This window comes from Polyodon spathula, chromosome 46 (assembly GCF_017654505.1).
Source record: "Polyodon spathula isolate WHYD16114869_AA chromosome 46, ASM1765450v1, whole genome shotgun sequence".
NCBI lineage: Eukaryota > Metazoa > Chordata > Actinopteri > Acipenseriformes > Polyodontidae > Polyodon > Polyodon spathula.
Window position 1 is genome coordinate 2,998,251 of NC_054579.1, and position 13,571 is coordinate 3,011,821.

General features: G+C 38.6%; 1 protein-coding gene and 1 long non-coding RNA gene across 2 annotated transcripts; both read right to left on the reverse strand.

Annotated features, from left to right (window-relative positions):
* Nucleotides 1-2,902: 2,902 nt before the first annotated feature.
* LOC121306101 (obscurin-like) lies at nt 2,903-7,063 on the reverse strand. The gene is made up of 5 exons (XM_041237805.1): nt 7,027-7,063; nt 6,907-6,942; nt 5,939-6,253; nt 4,955-5,263; nt 2,903-2,970 (listed from the first exon to the last, which is right to left on the reverse strand). The coding sequence occupies exons 1-5, from the start codon at nt 7,055-7,057 to the stop codon at nt 2,903-2,905; spliced, it is 759 nt and encodes a 252-aa protein (XP_041093739.1). The 5' UTR covers nt 7,058-7,063.
* Nucleotides 7,064-10,895: 3,832 nt separating this feature from the next.
* On the reverse strand, nt 10,896-12,858 carry LOC121306047. The gene is made up of 3 exons (XR_005948157.1): nt 12,761-12,858; nt 12,457-12,494; nt 10,896-11,447 (listed from the first exon to the last, which is right to left on the reverse strand). It is a non-coding gene; the product is annotated as an uncharacterized LOC121306047 (long non-coding RNA).
* Between the last annotated feature and the right edge of the window lie 713 nt (nt 12,859-13,571).

Sequence of the window (13,571 nt, forward strand, 5' to 3'; positions counted from 1 at the left end):
GTGTCTTGGTCTTGCAGTATGTGAATAGGATGCATACAGTGTGCTCCACAGCAACGTCAGCATTGTTGGTTTCTGAGCAGGTGCACCTAACACACAATAATCACGCTTTACAGAAAGCCTAGTTTTTGGAGTTGGTTTAATCTGGTATGAAATTGTCCATGTGTACCACCAATAATCATTCTGATTGAAATATAATTTATATACAGTGTATAAATCAATTATTACCTTGATGATTAACAACTTAAGAAATCAATATGCTTTCTAAAACTTGGACTACTTTACAATAAGTGATAAAGGTCAAGGAAACTTATAAAAACTCATTTATTCACACTTGCCTCTCCCATCTATGTGTTGGGTCTTGATTGATTTGTTTGGAGTTGTCATTTCTTCTGTGGGAACATAAGCAACAACGTATAGCAAATTATCACCATTAAGCTAAAAAGGTGGCCAGCTGTTTAATAATGTTATTAATTCAGACCAACATTAGCTTGATGATCAGCCTGTCAGCAGTAACAGCAGCACAAGGAGCCCAGATCCTACCCCTGCACCCAGGAACAGAGCTGGAACAGATCCTGGGGGATCCACATACAAATGGGATTCATTGTAAGAGCCAGTTAAATATGTGTAAACAGATTCTATAATTTGCTAACATGTTATATTAAGGTGCTGCTTATTACTATTTTATAAATATATATATATATATATATAATAGCTATGTTATAGAGTGCTAATAAAGCATTACAGCTGGTTTATAACTGTGCAGTAGCCACAGTCGGAATTACATTTAAACATCCCAAAGTAGAATACAGGCTAAAAACGATCTCACTGACTGATAAAGGAAGTCCAGCAGTGTCACTAACGATGGGGATTGTAGAAAGTTGAAAAAAATGGAGTACTTTGAAAATGATGAGTCTGTGTCGTAGTGCTGAGTTGAATGGTAAACAGTTGTTTGGAAAAATATATATATATATATATATATATATATATATATATATATATATATATATATATATATATATATATATAACAATCTATTGTTTTCAATCAGTCTTTTGAAGGCTAGCGCCTGCTTGCCAGCTGTGTTGCTTTGGTCAGTCAATTAGCATGAAAATAAATACCAGAGACCATGGAGTTTTACTACGCAACAAAATATGGAGTTGATGTTTTGGATCAGATAGCACGGGAGTATTCTGTGAAAGCTGGCTCCCGACGGTGGTCTGTTCAGGTGTTTTATAATGTATTGGACCTAGCAGCCATCAACTCCTGGGCACTTTACACAGAATGCACGAAGAAGAATTACCAAGGAGAGAATCTATTTTACAGTTAGCACAGGAACTTCACAAGAAGCATTTGCAACAGAGGAAGACTTGGAACCTCTTTGAGAGCCACAGAGATGCCAATGCCAGGTTGGCAAGTGCAATAAAAATAAAACTTCGGGCAGCTGTGCAGAAAGGCGACATGGAGAAGCACATTATCTGTGTTGATTGTGAACAGTCTGACTCAAGGCAGGAATACCCTCTTGTTGAAAAAAATAAATTCTGCTTTTTTTATAACTTCTTGTGCTGTGCGCTTTTGTAAAATGTTTTCTTCTAAGTTTATTTATCTACATTGTTCAGTTGCTTTTGCTCATGTGCTAATAAAGCGATTGTTGTTGAAAAGTTAAAAATGTATTGCTATCGTTTCAGTTTTATGAATATGTACAGTATGTTGTAAACCCACGTCTGCTCAGATGTTTATTGATTTACATTTTCTTGCCTTGATTTGTAAAATAAATGTGTTTATATATGTGTTTATAAGTCTGTGCTGTATGAAGTAATTTCTTGGCTCAGCTTAATAACATTTCCACTGATGCCAGCTCAGAAACTAACATCTCTGTGCCATGCCAGCTCAGAAAAAAAACAAGATTGCCATTAAAGCTCAGCTTTGCTCAGAAAATAACATCTACCCTGAGGCCTGTGTGTGAGATCACTGATGCAGCTCAGAACAGCATCGACTGAGGCCTGTGTGTGAGATCACTGATGCAGCTCAGAACAGCATCGACTGAGGCCTGTGTGTGAGGTCACTGATGCAGCTCAGAACAGCATCGACTGAGGCCTGTGTGTGAGGTCACTGATGCAGCTCAGAACAGCATCGACTGAGGCCTGTGTGTGAGATCACTGATGCAGCTCAGAACAGCATCGACTGAGGCCTGTGTGTGAGATCACTGATGCAGCTCAGAACAGCATCGACTGAGGCCTGTGTGTGAGGTCACTGATGCAGCTCAGAACAGCATCGACTGAGGCCTGTGTGTGAGATCACTGATGCAGCTCAGAACAGCATCGACTGAGGCCTGTGTGTGAGATCACTGATGCAGCTCAGAACAGCATCGACTGAGGCCTGTGTGAGATCACTGATGCAGCTCAGAACAGCATCGACTGAGGCCTGTGTGTGAGATCACTGATGCAGCTCAGAACAGCATCGACTGAGGCCTGTGTGTGAGATCACTGATGCAGCTCAGAACAGCATCGACTGAGGCCTGTGTGTGAGGTCACTGATGCAGCTCAGAACAGCATCGACTGAGGCCTGTGTGTAAGATCACTGATGGATCATATTTGATTTGCTTTGTTCCTGTTTGCATTTTTGATTCCTGAATGAACTCTTTTTTGATTGACTTTACCTGAAGAAGATTCATTATTTCTAATGATAAATCAAACCTGTTAGATGGAGTTGGTTTAATCTGGTTTGAAATTGTCCATGTGTGCCAGCAATAATCAGAGCTGTGACCATTCTGATTCAATTATAATTGCTGATACAGTATAGAAATCAATTAGTGCCTTTATTATTAACAACTTAGGAACTTACTTTGCATTCTACTTTAAAATACATGGTATTATTAAGTTCAAGGAGATTTATATAAACACAGTTATTCACACTTGCCTGTCTCATGTGTGTGTTGGGTCTTGGTAGTTGTGTTTGGAGTTGTCATTTCTCCTGTGGGAACAGAAACAACATTATAAAGAAAATTATCACCATTAGTCTAAAGGTAGTCAGCTGTTTAATAATTTTAATAATTCAGACCAACATTAATGTGCTGATAATGTGTTATTTGTAATGATGTTAACAGTGGAAGATCTAACTACCGCCCCTGTAATGTATAAATCTGATCTTGTGCAGGCTTCATTCCACTTATTTGGCTCTATGTACAAATATTACTTGTGTGTTCGTAAATACTGAAAATTCGTAGATTCTGTCCTTCGTAAAAAAATAATAATAATTGCGTGCATGCGATGTACTAAACAGCTCTTTCTCGTGAACAACTACGTGATATCACTGCAAGTTTATAAACAGCATGGATTACTGCTCATTATACAGGAGAGATCGGAATTTGCATCTCATTATAAATAGATTCGCAACGGCAAAAGTCAGGATTTAGAACTTCCTACTGACGAAGATAAATGAGTGGTATAGTGAACAGAAAGAAGTGTTAGGCAAATATAATAGGATGATGCTCTGGATTCTGCAGACTTGATGCAACTATGACACCGGCCAAAAAGAAAAGGAAAACACATTTCCACAGATGAAATTGACGTGTTAGTTAGTGAAATGGAAAAAAAAAAAACAGAAAATATTATTTAACGCTTTGCAAGGAAAAAAAACATTAAGAAACGAAACATGGCAAGAAAAAACTAACAAAATAAATTCACTGGCTCTAGTGCTGGCGCTGGGATTTACTGGACCCTGGTGCAAAATTGAAGTAACCCCCTCCTCCACCCCCACCCCAAAAAAGAAAAGAATAAAATGTGAGCGCTGATGCAGCACAGCCTTAAGAAAACCTTTTGAAAATAAATACGTCAGCAGCAAAATCTTCAAAAAAAATTCTTAAACAAAACCTATTCTAGCAACACAGCAATCAATCAAGTAACAGTATATCCAAACATTTTAATAAATCAGGGATGTAATGAGATGAATCAATTCGATTAATAACTTGATTTATATGCCGGCCGACCACACTGGTATGTTCAGGCACAAGCTCTCACTCTCTTCCCCTCAGTTTCTCCTCTAGGGGTAAATGAAGCTCCTTCCCCAGCCTTGGAGGTCAGACAGCGCTGAGGACGGCTCTCCACTGAGACTCCACTGAGGAGAGCTCTTCACTCAAACTTATTTCACCCTTTCTCTCCCACTCTGGGGGTAAACGAAGCTCGTTCAGCAGCCTTGATAGTCTGACATAAAATTATCCATACATTCAGATGAGTTATTTCCTCTGTCTCGCTTCTTCCATACTAATAATGCCAGCCCAGTCTTTGTTTGGTTTTTATACTTGTATTTCATTCTGTAAGAGCATGGCTCAGATTATAGTTCAGCTCTGCTGGGGTTAATATTAGTGTACTGTAATGTACTGGTGAGTCCTGTCAGAATGGGTTCATTTGAAGAAACTACCCCTCTGTATGCAATGATGGTTAGTTTTAATTGTGAAATTGACACCGTTTTACCTATTTTGGTTTAGACTTGGATTTAAAGATTTAAATCAGAAAACTGAATTGAAAACCAAACAAATAGAGACTTGCCTGTCAGTTTCTGTTGGGATGGAGTTGTCATATATTCTGTGGGGATATAAACAACACCAATGAGAAACTAAAGCTGAGGTGGCAGTTTCTCTTGTAAATAATTCAGACCAACAATTATTACACTGAGGGACTCTGATGATCTCTTCAGATTCATGAACTGCATGGGAATTGATCTTTGCCACATTTCATTGCAGTTTCATGTCTAATTGAAACTACTTGAGAGACACAATAGTTAACATATCATCAAGCAGACAAACAGTAAAGGAGATTCAGTTCAATCCTCTCTTCCCATACCAGCTTTATAATATATCATAGACTAATTAATGCTGGTTTTTGCAGTGCTGTACAGCACACATCGAAACAATTGAATAGACCCCACTGTGACACAAAGTGTTCAGCTCAGTCCTTACCTCTCACATGAAGGTAGACTGGGTGACTGTGTCTGCTGTTTGCTGAGTTCACAGGCTTCTCTTTCCCGTACACACAGGTGTAGCTTCCAGTATCATTCCTCTTAATTTTCTTAATGGAAAACTTGGCAACTGGCATGCCTTTGGGATTGGGTTGTGAATCGACACAGCTTCCATCTTTATATAGATGGAAATATCCTTCTTTTCCTGTTACATCTCTGAGTTCAGCTGGTACCATACATTGAAATAATACATCCATTCCTTCCATTGCACTCGGTTTGTCTAGCTGAAGGATGAACTGATCGTTCGACTCTGAAAATACAGTTGAAGTTAAAAATATGTCTTCAGAACATACCTAAAAATATTCAATAACAAACAATAGACTCTTATTAACCCAAACCCTGATCGGATTAGTGGTCTGATCATAATCTGTACCATATTAAAAACATCTTATCTAGTCTTCTGTTTGAATTTATTTTTAAATTATAGCTGATGATAAATCAGTAATAACAATTTGAATAGAAGATTCAGAGATAGCTGTTTTATACATTCTCACATAATTACAAGACTGAACTTTATTCAGACTATAACAGCAAGCATTCAATCATCTTAGCATAGTTCAGATTAGTGGGATCTTGTGCATGGGAAATTTAGTTTAAATATTTTAATACAATATTTTAAGACTAATTTAAAAAAAAAACAAACTATTATTAATATTTTAAATACAATTTCTAAAATAATTTCAAGATTAATCAATTGACTGAAGGATCAGTCTATTATTTATATATCAAGTTTGTTTGAAGATTTTGGCTCTAAAAGTAATTGTTACAAAAATGCATTTTTTCCTAATCCACGTATTTAAGAACAAACCCAGCAATCTAAAATGTGATTTTCTTTTTTTTTTTTTTTTTTTTATATAAATCAGTTAATTTCCTTCACAAAAAAGTTTCATCCAGGTGTTTCCTCATTGTTTGGTTTTGTACTTACCTCTTACATTGAGATAAACTGAAGAGCCATGGCTGATGTTTTGCACATCTCCTGGATTCTCATTCCCATACATGCAGGTATAGTTTCCAGCGTCATTCTTTCTGATGTCTTGTTTTATAAATGTGACAGCTCCCATTCCTCCAGGCTCCGGCAGTGAGCTGATCTTCTCTCTGTTTTTATATAAATGGAACCAATTCCTCCCCTTGTTCTCTGCTTGTTCTCCGTGCACAGCTGATATCACACATCTGAATTCAATGGTCTCCCCTTCCACTGCAGTCGTTTTGCTAATTTTAATTATTGCTGTGCGAAGTGCCTCTGTAAAAATGTAATTAAAAATGACAAATGAGAGAGCACAATCTGTTAAGCAATTAAGAACACATGGACACTTATTGAAGTGAGATTAAACTTTCTTTATAGACATTTGACATTCTCTGTATATATATGTTCTAAACATGACGTTTTTGAATATTGAATAAGATCGTTTGATTTCTGAAAATGCCACTTTTCTGTGTTCATGTGATCTGGAACATTCAATAACCAAGAGAATCAGTTTATCAGTTTGCCATTGCATAAAATTCGCAAATGCTACTAAATGTCATTCATTTTATAAGCACATGTGTATGGCATGTAGTTATTTGAAACTGGCCCTAGCTCATGCATTTTGGAATAGTAACAGTGATGTTATTTGGAAGAAAAACACAAGGGTGCAATTTACAAAGCCCTGTACTCCAGAACTATCATTTGTACCACTTCCTTCTGAAACGAGAAAGACACCCATTAATGTGAGGAAACTAGAAACAAACAACATGAGGATACCTAAGAATTGAATTCCTGAATTTCAGGTTGAGCAACTTCATGGTGTGTGTGTTTATTCTTTCAGCAATAATGGTTCTAAAGATTCATTTCTAATGTAATCAAGCATTAAATCATTGCATCTTATTGTGTGAGCGTGTCAGAGACACACATACCTGTGGAAACCAGCAGCACGTCTCCAAGAGCAAAAACTGAAAAACAAATTCATCATTTTACAAAGAAGAAAAGCAACATTTCAAATGTACTCAAATACTTATCAAAGAAATAATACTTACACAGCATGATTGAATGAATACTCCAAGGCATATTGGGAAGCTGACCCATTAATTTCTGAAACTACCAGTATGAAGTTCCTCTGCTTGTAACACAGCTAAACATGCCAGTGAGAATGATTAGATTGATGCAGTAATGCACATGCGACAGCACCCTCCCTCACTGAACAAGTGTTTCCGTTACACATGGAAAAGATCAAGAGCAATACAGAATTGGTGTTGGTCCTTCAAAGCCTCTCATTGTCGCCATCTAAAGACCAGGTGATTTAACCCCATCCCTGCCACACTATGCTGATTGGCACTGTAATTATGTGTAAGTGCACATATGTACAAAATAGTGCTGCACAGGTGCTAACAAAAACAAGAAAGCACAAGCATATATCACCAATCTTAGCATCTCTTCACTGGTTACTGGTTAAATACAGAACTGATTACAAGATTTTGCTGCTTACTTTCAAGTCTTTACATGGCTTGGGTCCTGCTTACTTGAAGGCTATGCTTTGTCACGATGTGTTCCAGCGTAATGTACGATCTGCTAATAGTGCCAAAGTAATTGTGCCGAAGACACAAGGCTGCGCACGATGGCCGATCGGGTCTTTTGGTCTGTGGCCCCTCACCTCTGTAATGATTTGCCAGGACATTTGAAGCACTGTGAGGCTATTGAGGCTTTTAAATCTGGTCTAAAGACTTATTTTTATTGATGGGCTTTTTTGCAGTTTGTGTTGTTTTAACAGGTGTTCATTGTTTTTATTTTATGTGTAAAGCGCTTTGAGATAACTAATGAAAGGCGCTATACAAAATAAATGTATTATTATAAAGTGTTACCAAGATTTGACATGGTGTTGGATCCCTTTTATAATTCCTATACTGTATAACTGTAATGGACTTCCAAAACATCATTATGCTCTATAGCGGGGTGGCCAACCCTGGTCCTGGAGAGCTGCAGGGTCTTCTGGTTTTCGTTCCACCTGAGTTCTTAATTACTTAACTGAGAAGAATTATTAAAGAATTAGAGAATTATTTTCTTAATTGGTCAACGCTAACATTTCTTCCAGGTCTTCAGCTGTTGATGACTTAAAGGTACCCAGAAGGCCTGCAGGATTGTTGCTGTCCAGGACCAGGGTTGGCCCCTCCTGCTGTACAGTGTGAGCACAAAATGATTGAGTTCACAGAACAACTGTAAGGAGTGTTTCAGTTTGTACACAGAATACTGGAGGACACTTCAAAGTGCTAACAGATTGAGTCGAGGCGTGCTGGAGCCTGTGTCTAGAAGAGCAAAGTGCTGGAGTGAGATGTTGACCAGTATTATGTTTCTCAGAATAGCAGAATACACAGTGGTTTATGAGAGGAAGTGCTGACTCATGCAGTCTGCAACAGCACAGTTTCTTGGCTTTTAGAGAGACATAAATTAAACCAGCTGCACTGTACTGGATAGAGGGATTAAGAATGTTGGTTTACAGTAAGTACTGACTTTGATTAACTGGAGAACGACTTTAACAGACCATGGAGAATATTCAACTGATTAGAACAGCAGTGGATTTAAATACCAGCACTATCAAAAAATGAATAAAGGGTAACAGAGCATGTCAGTGTCTTTTAGTTCTTATTATGTGTGTATAAATATTAAAATGAGTAAGATTAATGTTTTTAATGATTTAAATGGTGGTGGCATCGAGATCCACAGCTGATTAGGTCAATTCAATAGATCTTCATGAGCCTTATTTTACAACAAGCTCCTTTTCTTTAATGAGAACAAGACACAACCATTCTATGGAGCCCAGAAAACAGGATCGAGGCTTTTCATACAAGTGCAGCACTATGTAATAAATCAACAGTCAGCATGCAGGCTGAGCTCCAGCACTAACACTGTGTAATAAATCAACAGTCAGCATGCAGGCTGAGCTCCAGCACTAACACTGTGTAATAAATCAACAGTCAGCATGCAGGCTGAGCTCCAGCACTAACACTGTGTAATAAATCAACAGTCAGCATGCAGGCTGAGCTCCAGCACTAACACTGTGTAATAAATCAACAGTCAGCATGCAGGCTGAGCTCCAGCACTAACACTGTGTAATAAATCAACAGTCAGCATGCAGGCTGAGCTCCAGCACTAACACTGTGTAATAAATCAACAGTCAGCATGCAGGCTGAGCTCCAGCACTAACACTGTGTAATAAATCAACAGTCAGCATGCAGGCTGAGCTCCAGCACTAACACTGTGTAATAAATCAACAGTCAGCATGCAGGCTGAGCTCCAGCACTAACACTGTGTAATAAATCAACAGTCAGCATGCAGGCTGAGCTCCAGCACTAACACTGTGTAATAAATCAACAGTCAGCATGCAGGCTGAGCTCCAGCACTAACACTGTGTAATAAATCAACAGTCAGCATGCAGGCTGAGCTCCAGCACTAACACTGTGTAATAAATCAACAGTCAGCATGCAGGCTGAGCTCCAGCACTAACACTGTGTAATAAATCAACAGTCAGCATGCAGGCTGAGCTCCAGCACTAACACTGTGTAATAAATCAACAGTCAGCATGCAGGCTGAGCTCCAGCACTAACACTGTGTAATAAATCAACAGTCAGCATGCAGGCTGAGCTCCAGCACTAACACTGTGTAATAAATCAACAGTCAGCATGCAGGCTGAGCTCCAGCACTAACACTGTGTAATAAATCAACAGTCAGCATGCAGGCTGAGCTCCAGCACTAACACTGTGGCAGCCAATCAACAGTTAGCTTGTGGGTAAAAACTGATTCCTCCCCAAACTTAATTCAAAGTAAAGAAATTGCATAACAGCAGTAAAAGAGTGAAACATAGATATTCACCTTCACTTATTATAAATCATTGAAACAAAAGCTTTGAAAACTACAACAAAATGTCAACAGGAATACAAATACAATTTTATTTATTTAAAAATAATTTATAAGGGACTTTTAAACATTAGCATTTAATACAGCTTCGCAATTTACAAATCAATCCTAACCCTCTGATGTTAGCTGTGCCACAATGACCTCCAGGACATAGTTTGTGAGACAGTGTGTAAAGGGCAGACATGCGATAACATAGCAGACATAACAACAGGGGAGTCCATGCTGTGCGTGCAGCGAAGCAGATCACATGGAAACCCATCAGAACCCGGGTGCTGGGACTCTTCAAGAGCATGAGCTAGTGCTGCTCATAGCCTGGCTGTGCGAGACGAGTACCGAGTTCATTTTAGCAAGCTTAGAAAGAGCTTAAAACACTGCTTCAGCAAACCACAGGATTTAAAATAGAAATGTTACGAGGCCATCAACACACGACATGTCAGTTGGTGGTTACAACGTGCTCTGATGAAAAGAAGAGAATATGTAAAGTACCATGAGCACCAGGTACTGTGAGCACCAAGCACCACATGCACCGTGTGTACCAAGCACTGTGTGCACCAAGGCACTGAAACTCCAAGGGGCAGCTAATGTAGCAGTGCCTGCTCTAACTGTGTGTAGTCACACACCTGCTCAGCGCACAGCAGACACCAGGGAGACACACTGAAGGAATGGCGAGGTCTACTCGACAGCGGGGCAGGTAGAACACAGCCCTGGTGGAAGAGTTAGAGTCAGAGACAAGCGAAGTTGTGCGACGGGGTCAACACACAGGTGGATATACAGCAACAACAGTTTCGAGAATAAGATTTGTTTTTATTTTTATTTCACCAAAAATGCACGAAAGGCAGCCGGTGGGCTCACTCAACAGTGGGGATGCAAAGCCTAGCCCCGGTGGAGGAACGGTGTTGATTCCACGATTTCAGCACGAATGCAGGGGAACTGCAGACAACTCGGAAAAGCTCTTTCAAAAACACACTCAGTTCAGTAACACAGAAGCTTAAAAACACAGTAACGCAAAACAGAAAAAAACACTATAGGGATGGAAGCAGAGACTGCTATCTCACTGCTGAGTACTATAGCTGTAGTTTTTACAGCTTTTCCTCCAGATCTGCTGGAAAATGACATTATAATTTGGATTGTATGTCTCAAGTGACCAGGTTTAGCTTGGATGAAAAAGAAAAGTTTTTTTGTAACACAATTTCTTGTTATGCACTGTATTTTGTGATGATTGCCCTGCAGCACACTTTTGATTGAATTAACTGTGTTATTTACCCCTTGTTTGCATGAGGGAGAAATAATTTATTGTTTGTTGCAAAAAGTGCTTTTATTAAATGGAAAGATCATTTTTTCTTTGCAGTGAATATGAGGTGGTTTACTATCAACCACAAAAGTCTTTTCTCCCCCAGGTGGATTTCTCATCAACAGACAGCATTTGGAAATTTCAACTGTTGCGTATTCTACATCAGATCTGCCAGACATGTTTTCTTGGGGACAGGGGGAGCGTTTCTGGATCAGGGATTGTATCATCCTGTTGCCGTGGAGACCGATCCAGCTTATTCTGCAATAAATTAAAAGGCAATTTAATTAGAGAGAGACTGAGAGTTTGGAGCAAAGGATAGATCCGCCATGTCACTTGAATCCTTTCAGACCCAACTTGACCAAATTCTGAGATCAATCAGCTATCAGGAAACGAAGGAGCTTAGATGAGCCGAAGGGTTTTCTCTCTTTCGTGATTTTCTTCTGATCTTATACAAGATCTTGTCACAGGGCAGGAAGACTGAACTGTAAATAATTAACTGTTTTATAAATAGATTTCATTCAGCACTGTATTAAAACAGTTAAAAGCAGACAAGACTTTCAACAAAACAGAACACTTTTAGAAAACTCCACCTAAATAATAAGGTAACACTTTAGAATCCGTTATAAGCAGCTATAAACAACAGAAAAATGGCAGAAGTGTATATCAACTGCTGTGCAAAAACAAAGCAACCCCATAGAATTACTGAGACAGACAGACAGACACAGGCATAGAAAGACAAAGAGACATGAAAAGACAAACAAACAGAGAGACTGTATCCGTTATATGCGATTATAAACAATTGCAATAAAAAGGACGGACGTACATAATAGTCTAATTATTTCCAATCTCAGTCTATAGTTGTTAATAAGCATAATTAATAACATGTTTATAGATTGTTTATAATCACTTATAACAGAATGTAATAGAAGTATTACCAATAAGAAGTGATTATTAATAAAGAGTTATTTCTGGCAATGCAATGCTCTAATCGTCACTGGATTGTTTATTTCCTCTGAGATGTTCCATGTGTGTGTTTATTTATTTGTACATGTGCCTGTATACATGTGTTTTGTGGACCAAAATGGGGCCCAAGAAGATAAATACTGAAAATATGCATTACTCACAACTGAAGCCAGAAGCATTGAATCCCTTTTTACTGGAATATTGTTTTAAGAATGGTAAATCAGAGACAGTTCTGAATTTAAATATGATAGAACATGTATATGTGTCAGTGAAATGTTTGAGTCATGTAACATATGGGACTTACCACATTGGCGTACACAGGTTCAATCTGGACAGCAGGGTCTGGAATGGCATTGGATCAAATAGATTAGTTTCCTAGTTTGAATGGGATGGAAACAGCTAGTGACACACTATGCATCAGTAACATTGGGATATATTTTTACACCAAAGGCTGAGCAATGGGAGACTGCAGTAACCACTCACCCAGGAATCAATAGAATTGAACATGATTGAGGGGCACAATACATTGACACAGCGAGATGAAGAAGTGCCCATCATTTAAACAAACTTCATTTGTATCCATTGTGGTGAAGAATGCTGTGCCCTACCTCGTCTGGATTGCAGACACTTCAGCACTCCTCCTGTCAGCAGTAACAGCAGCACAAGGAGCCCAGATCCTACCCCTGCACCCAGGTACAGAGCTGGAACAGATCCTGGGGGGATCAACATAAGGATATGATAGCTTTTATATCTACATGTGTAAACTGATTGGACCTAATGCAACATAAACACAGATACCATATACAGCACTTTCAATAGAAGAGCTCAATTCAGAGTTTGTGTTTGACTGGATAAAGCTGTCCGTGTATTTAAAAGGACCAGTATACAAGATGTTACATTTTAATGTTGACTCTACTTAGTTTATTTTTTAAGTAAAACCACCAGTTACCTGTATATAAACCTACAGTATAGTTACAGATTTTTTCAACTGCTGTCTACTCTTGAAAACCAATTAGGAACAATCCACCATTTCTTCTCTTTCATGGAGTGTTTTGGTTTACTGTATCCCAGTGGGATGTTTTCTATATTTTAACTCATTTATTCTAAAATCTTGCACCTTGGTGGATAGGACCTGTTCAATGTCTCGGCTTCTTATGCTGGAAAGACGTATTGGTCTATTTAATACACACTTCCTACATTAAGCAAGTTCAATTTAAAAGTGTAAGATTGGTCTCGTTAAAATAACAGTTTTTATTGAGTGTAAGAAAGCGTATTCACACATGCCTGTTGAATTGCTTTGTTGGGTCTTGGCAGATGTGGTTGGACGTGTCAGGCATTCTGTGGGGAAATAAACAATGTCATTCACAGAACTGTCAACATGTGCAGACAATAGGGACTATTCTAATGATGTAAATAGTG

What these genes read in the sequence shown, in the direction of transcription:
- LOC121306101 (XM_041237805.1), bottom strand. Translation starts at nt 7,057, where the DNA reads ATGCCTTGGAGTATTCATTCAATCATGCTGT. An exon ending in TATTCATTCAATCATGCTGT is followed by an intron (nt 6,943 to 7,026) that starts GTAAGTATTATT and finishes TTTGTTTTTCAG; the next exon opens with TTTTTGCTCTTGGAGACGTG. An exon ending in AGTCTACCTTCATGTGAGAG is followed by an intron (nt 2,971 to 4,954) that starts GTAAGGACTGAG and finishes CTGTTCCCACAG; the next exon opens with GAGAAATGACAACTCCAAAC.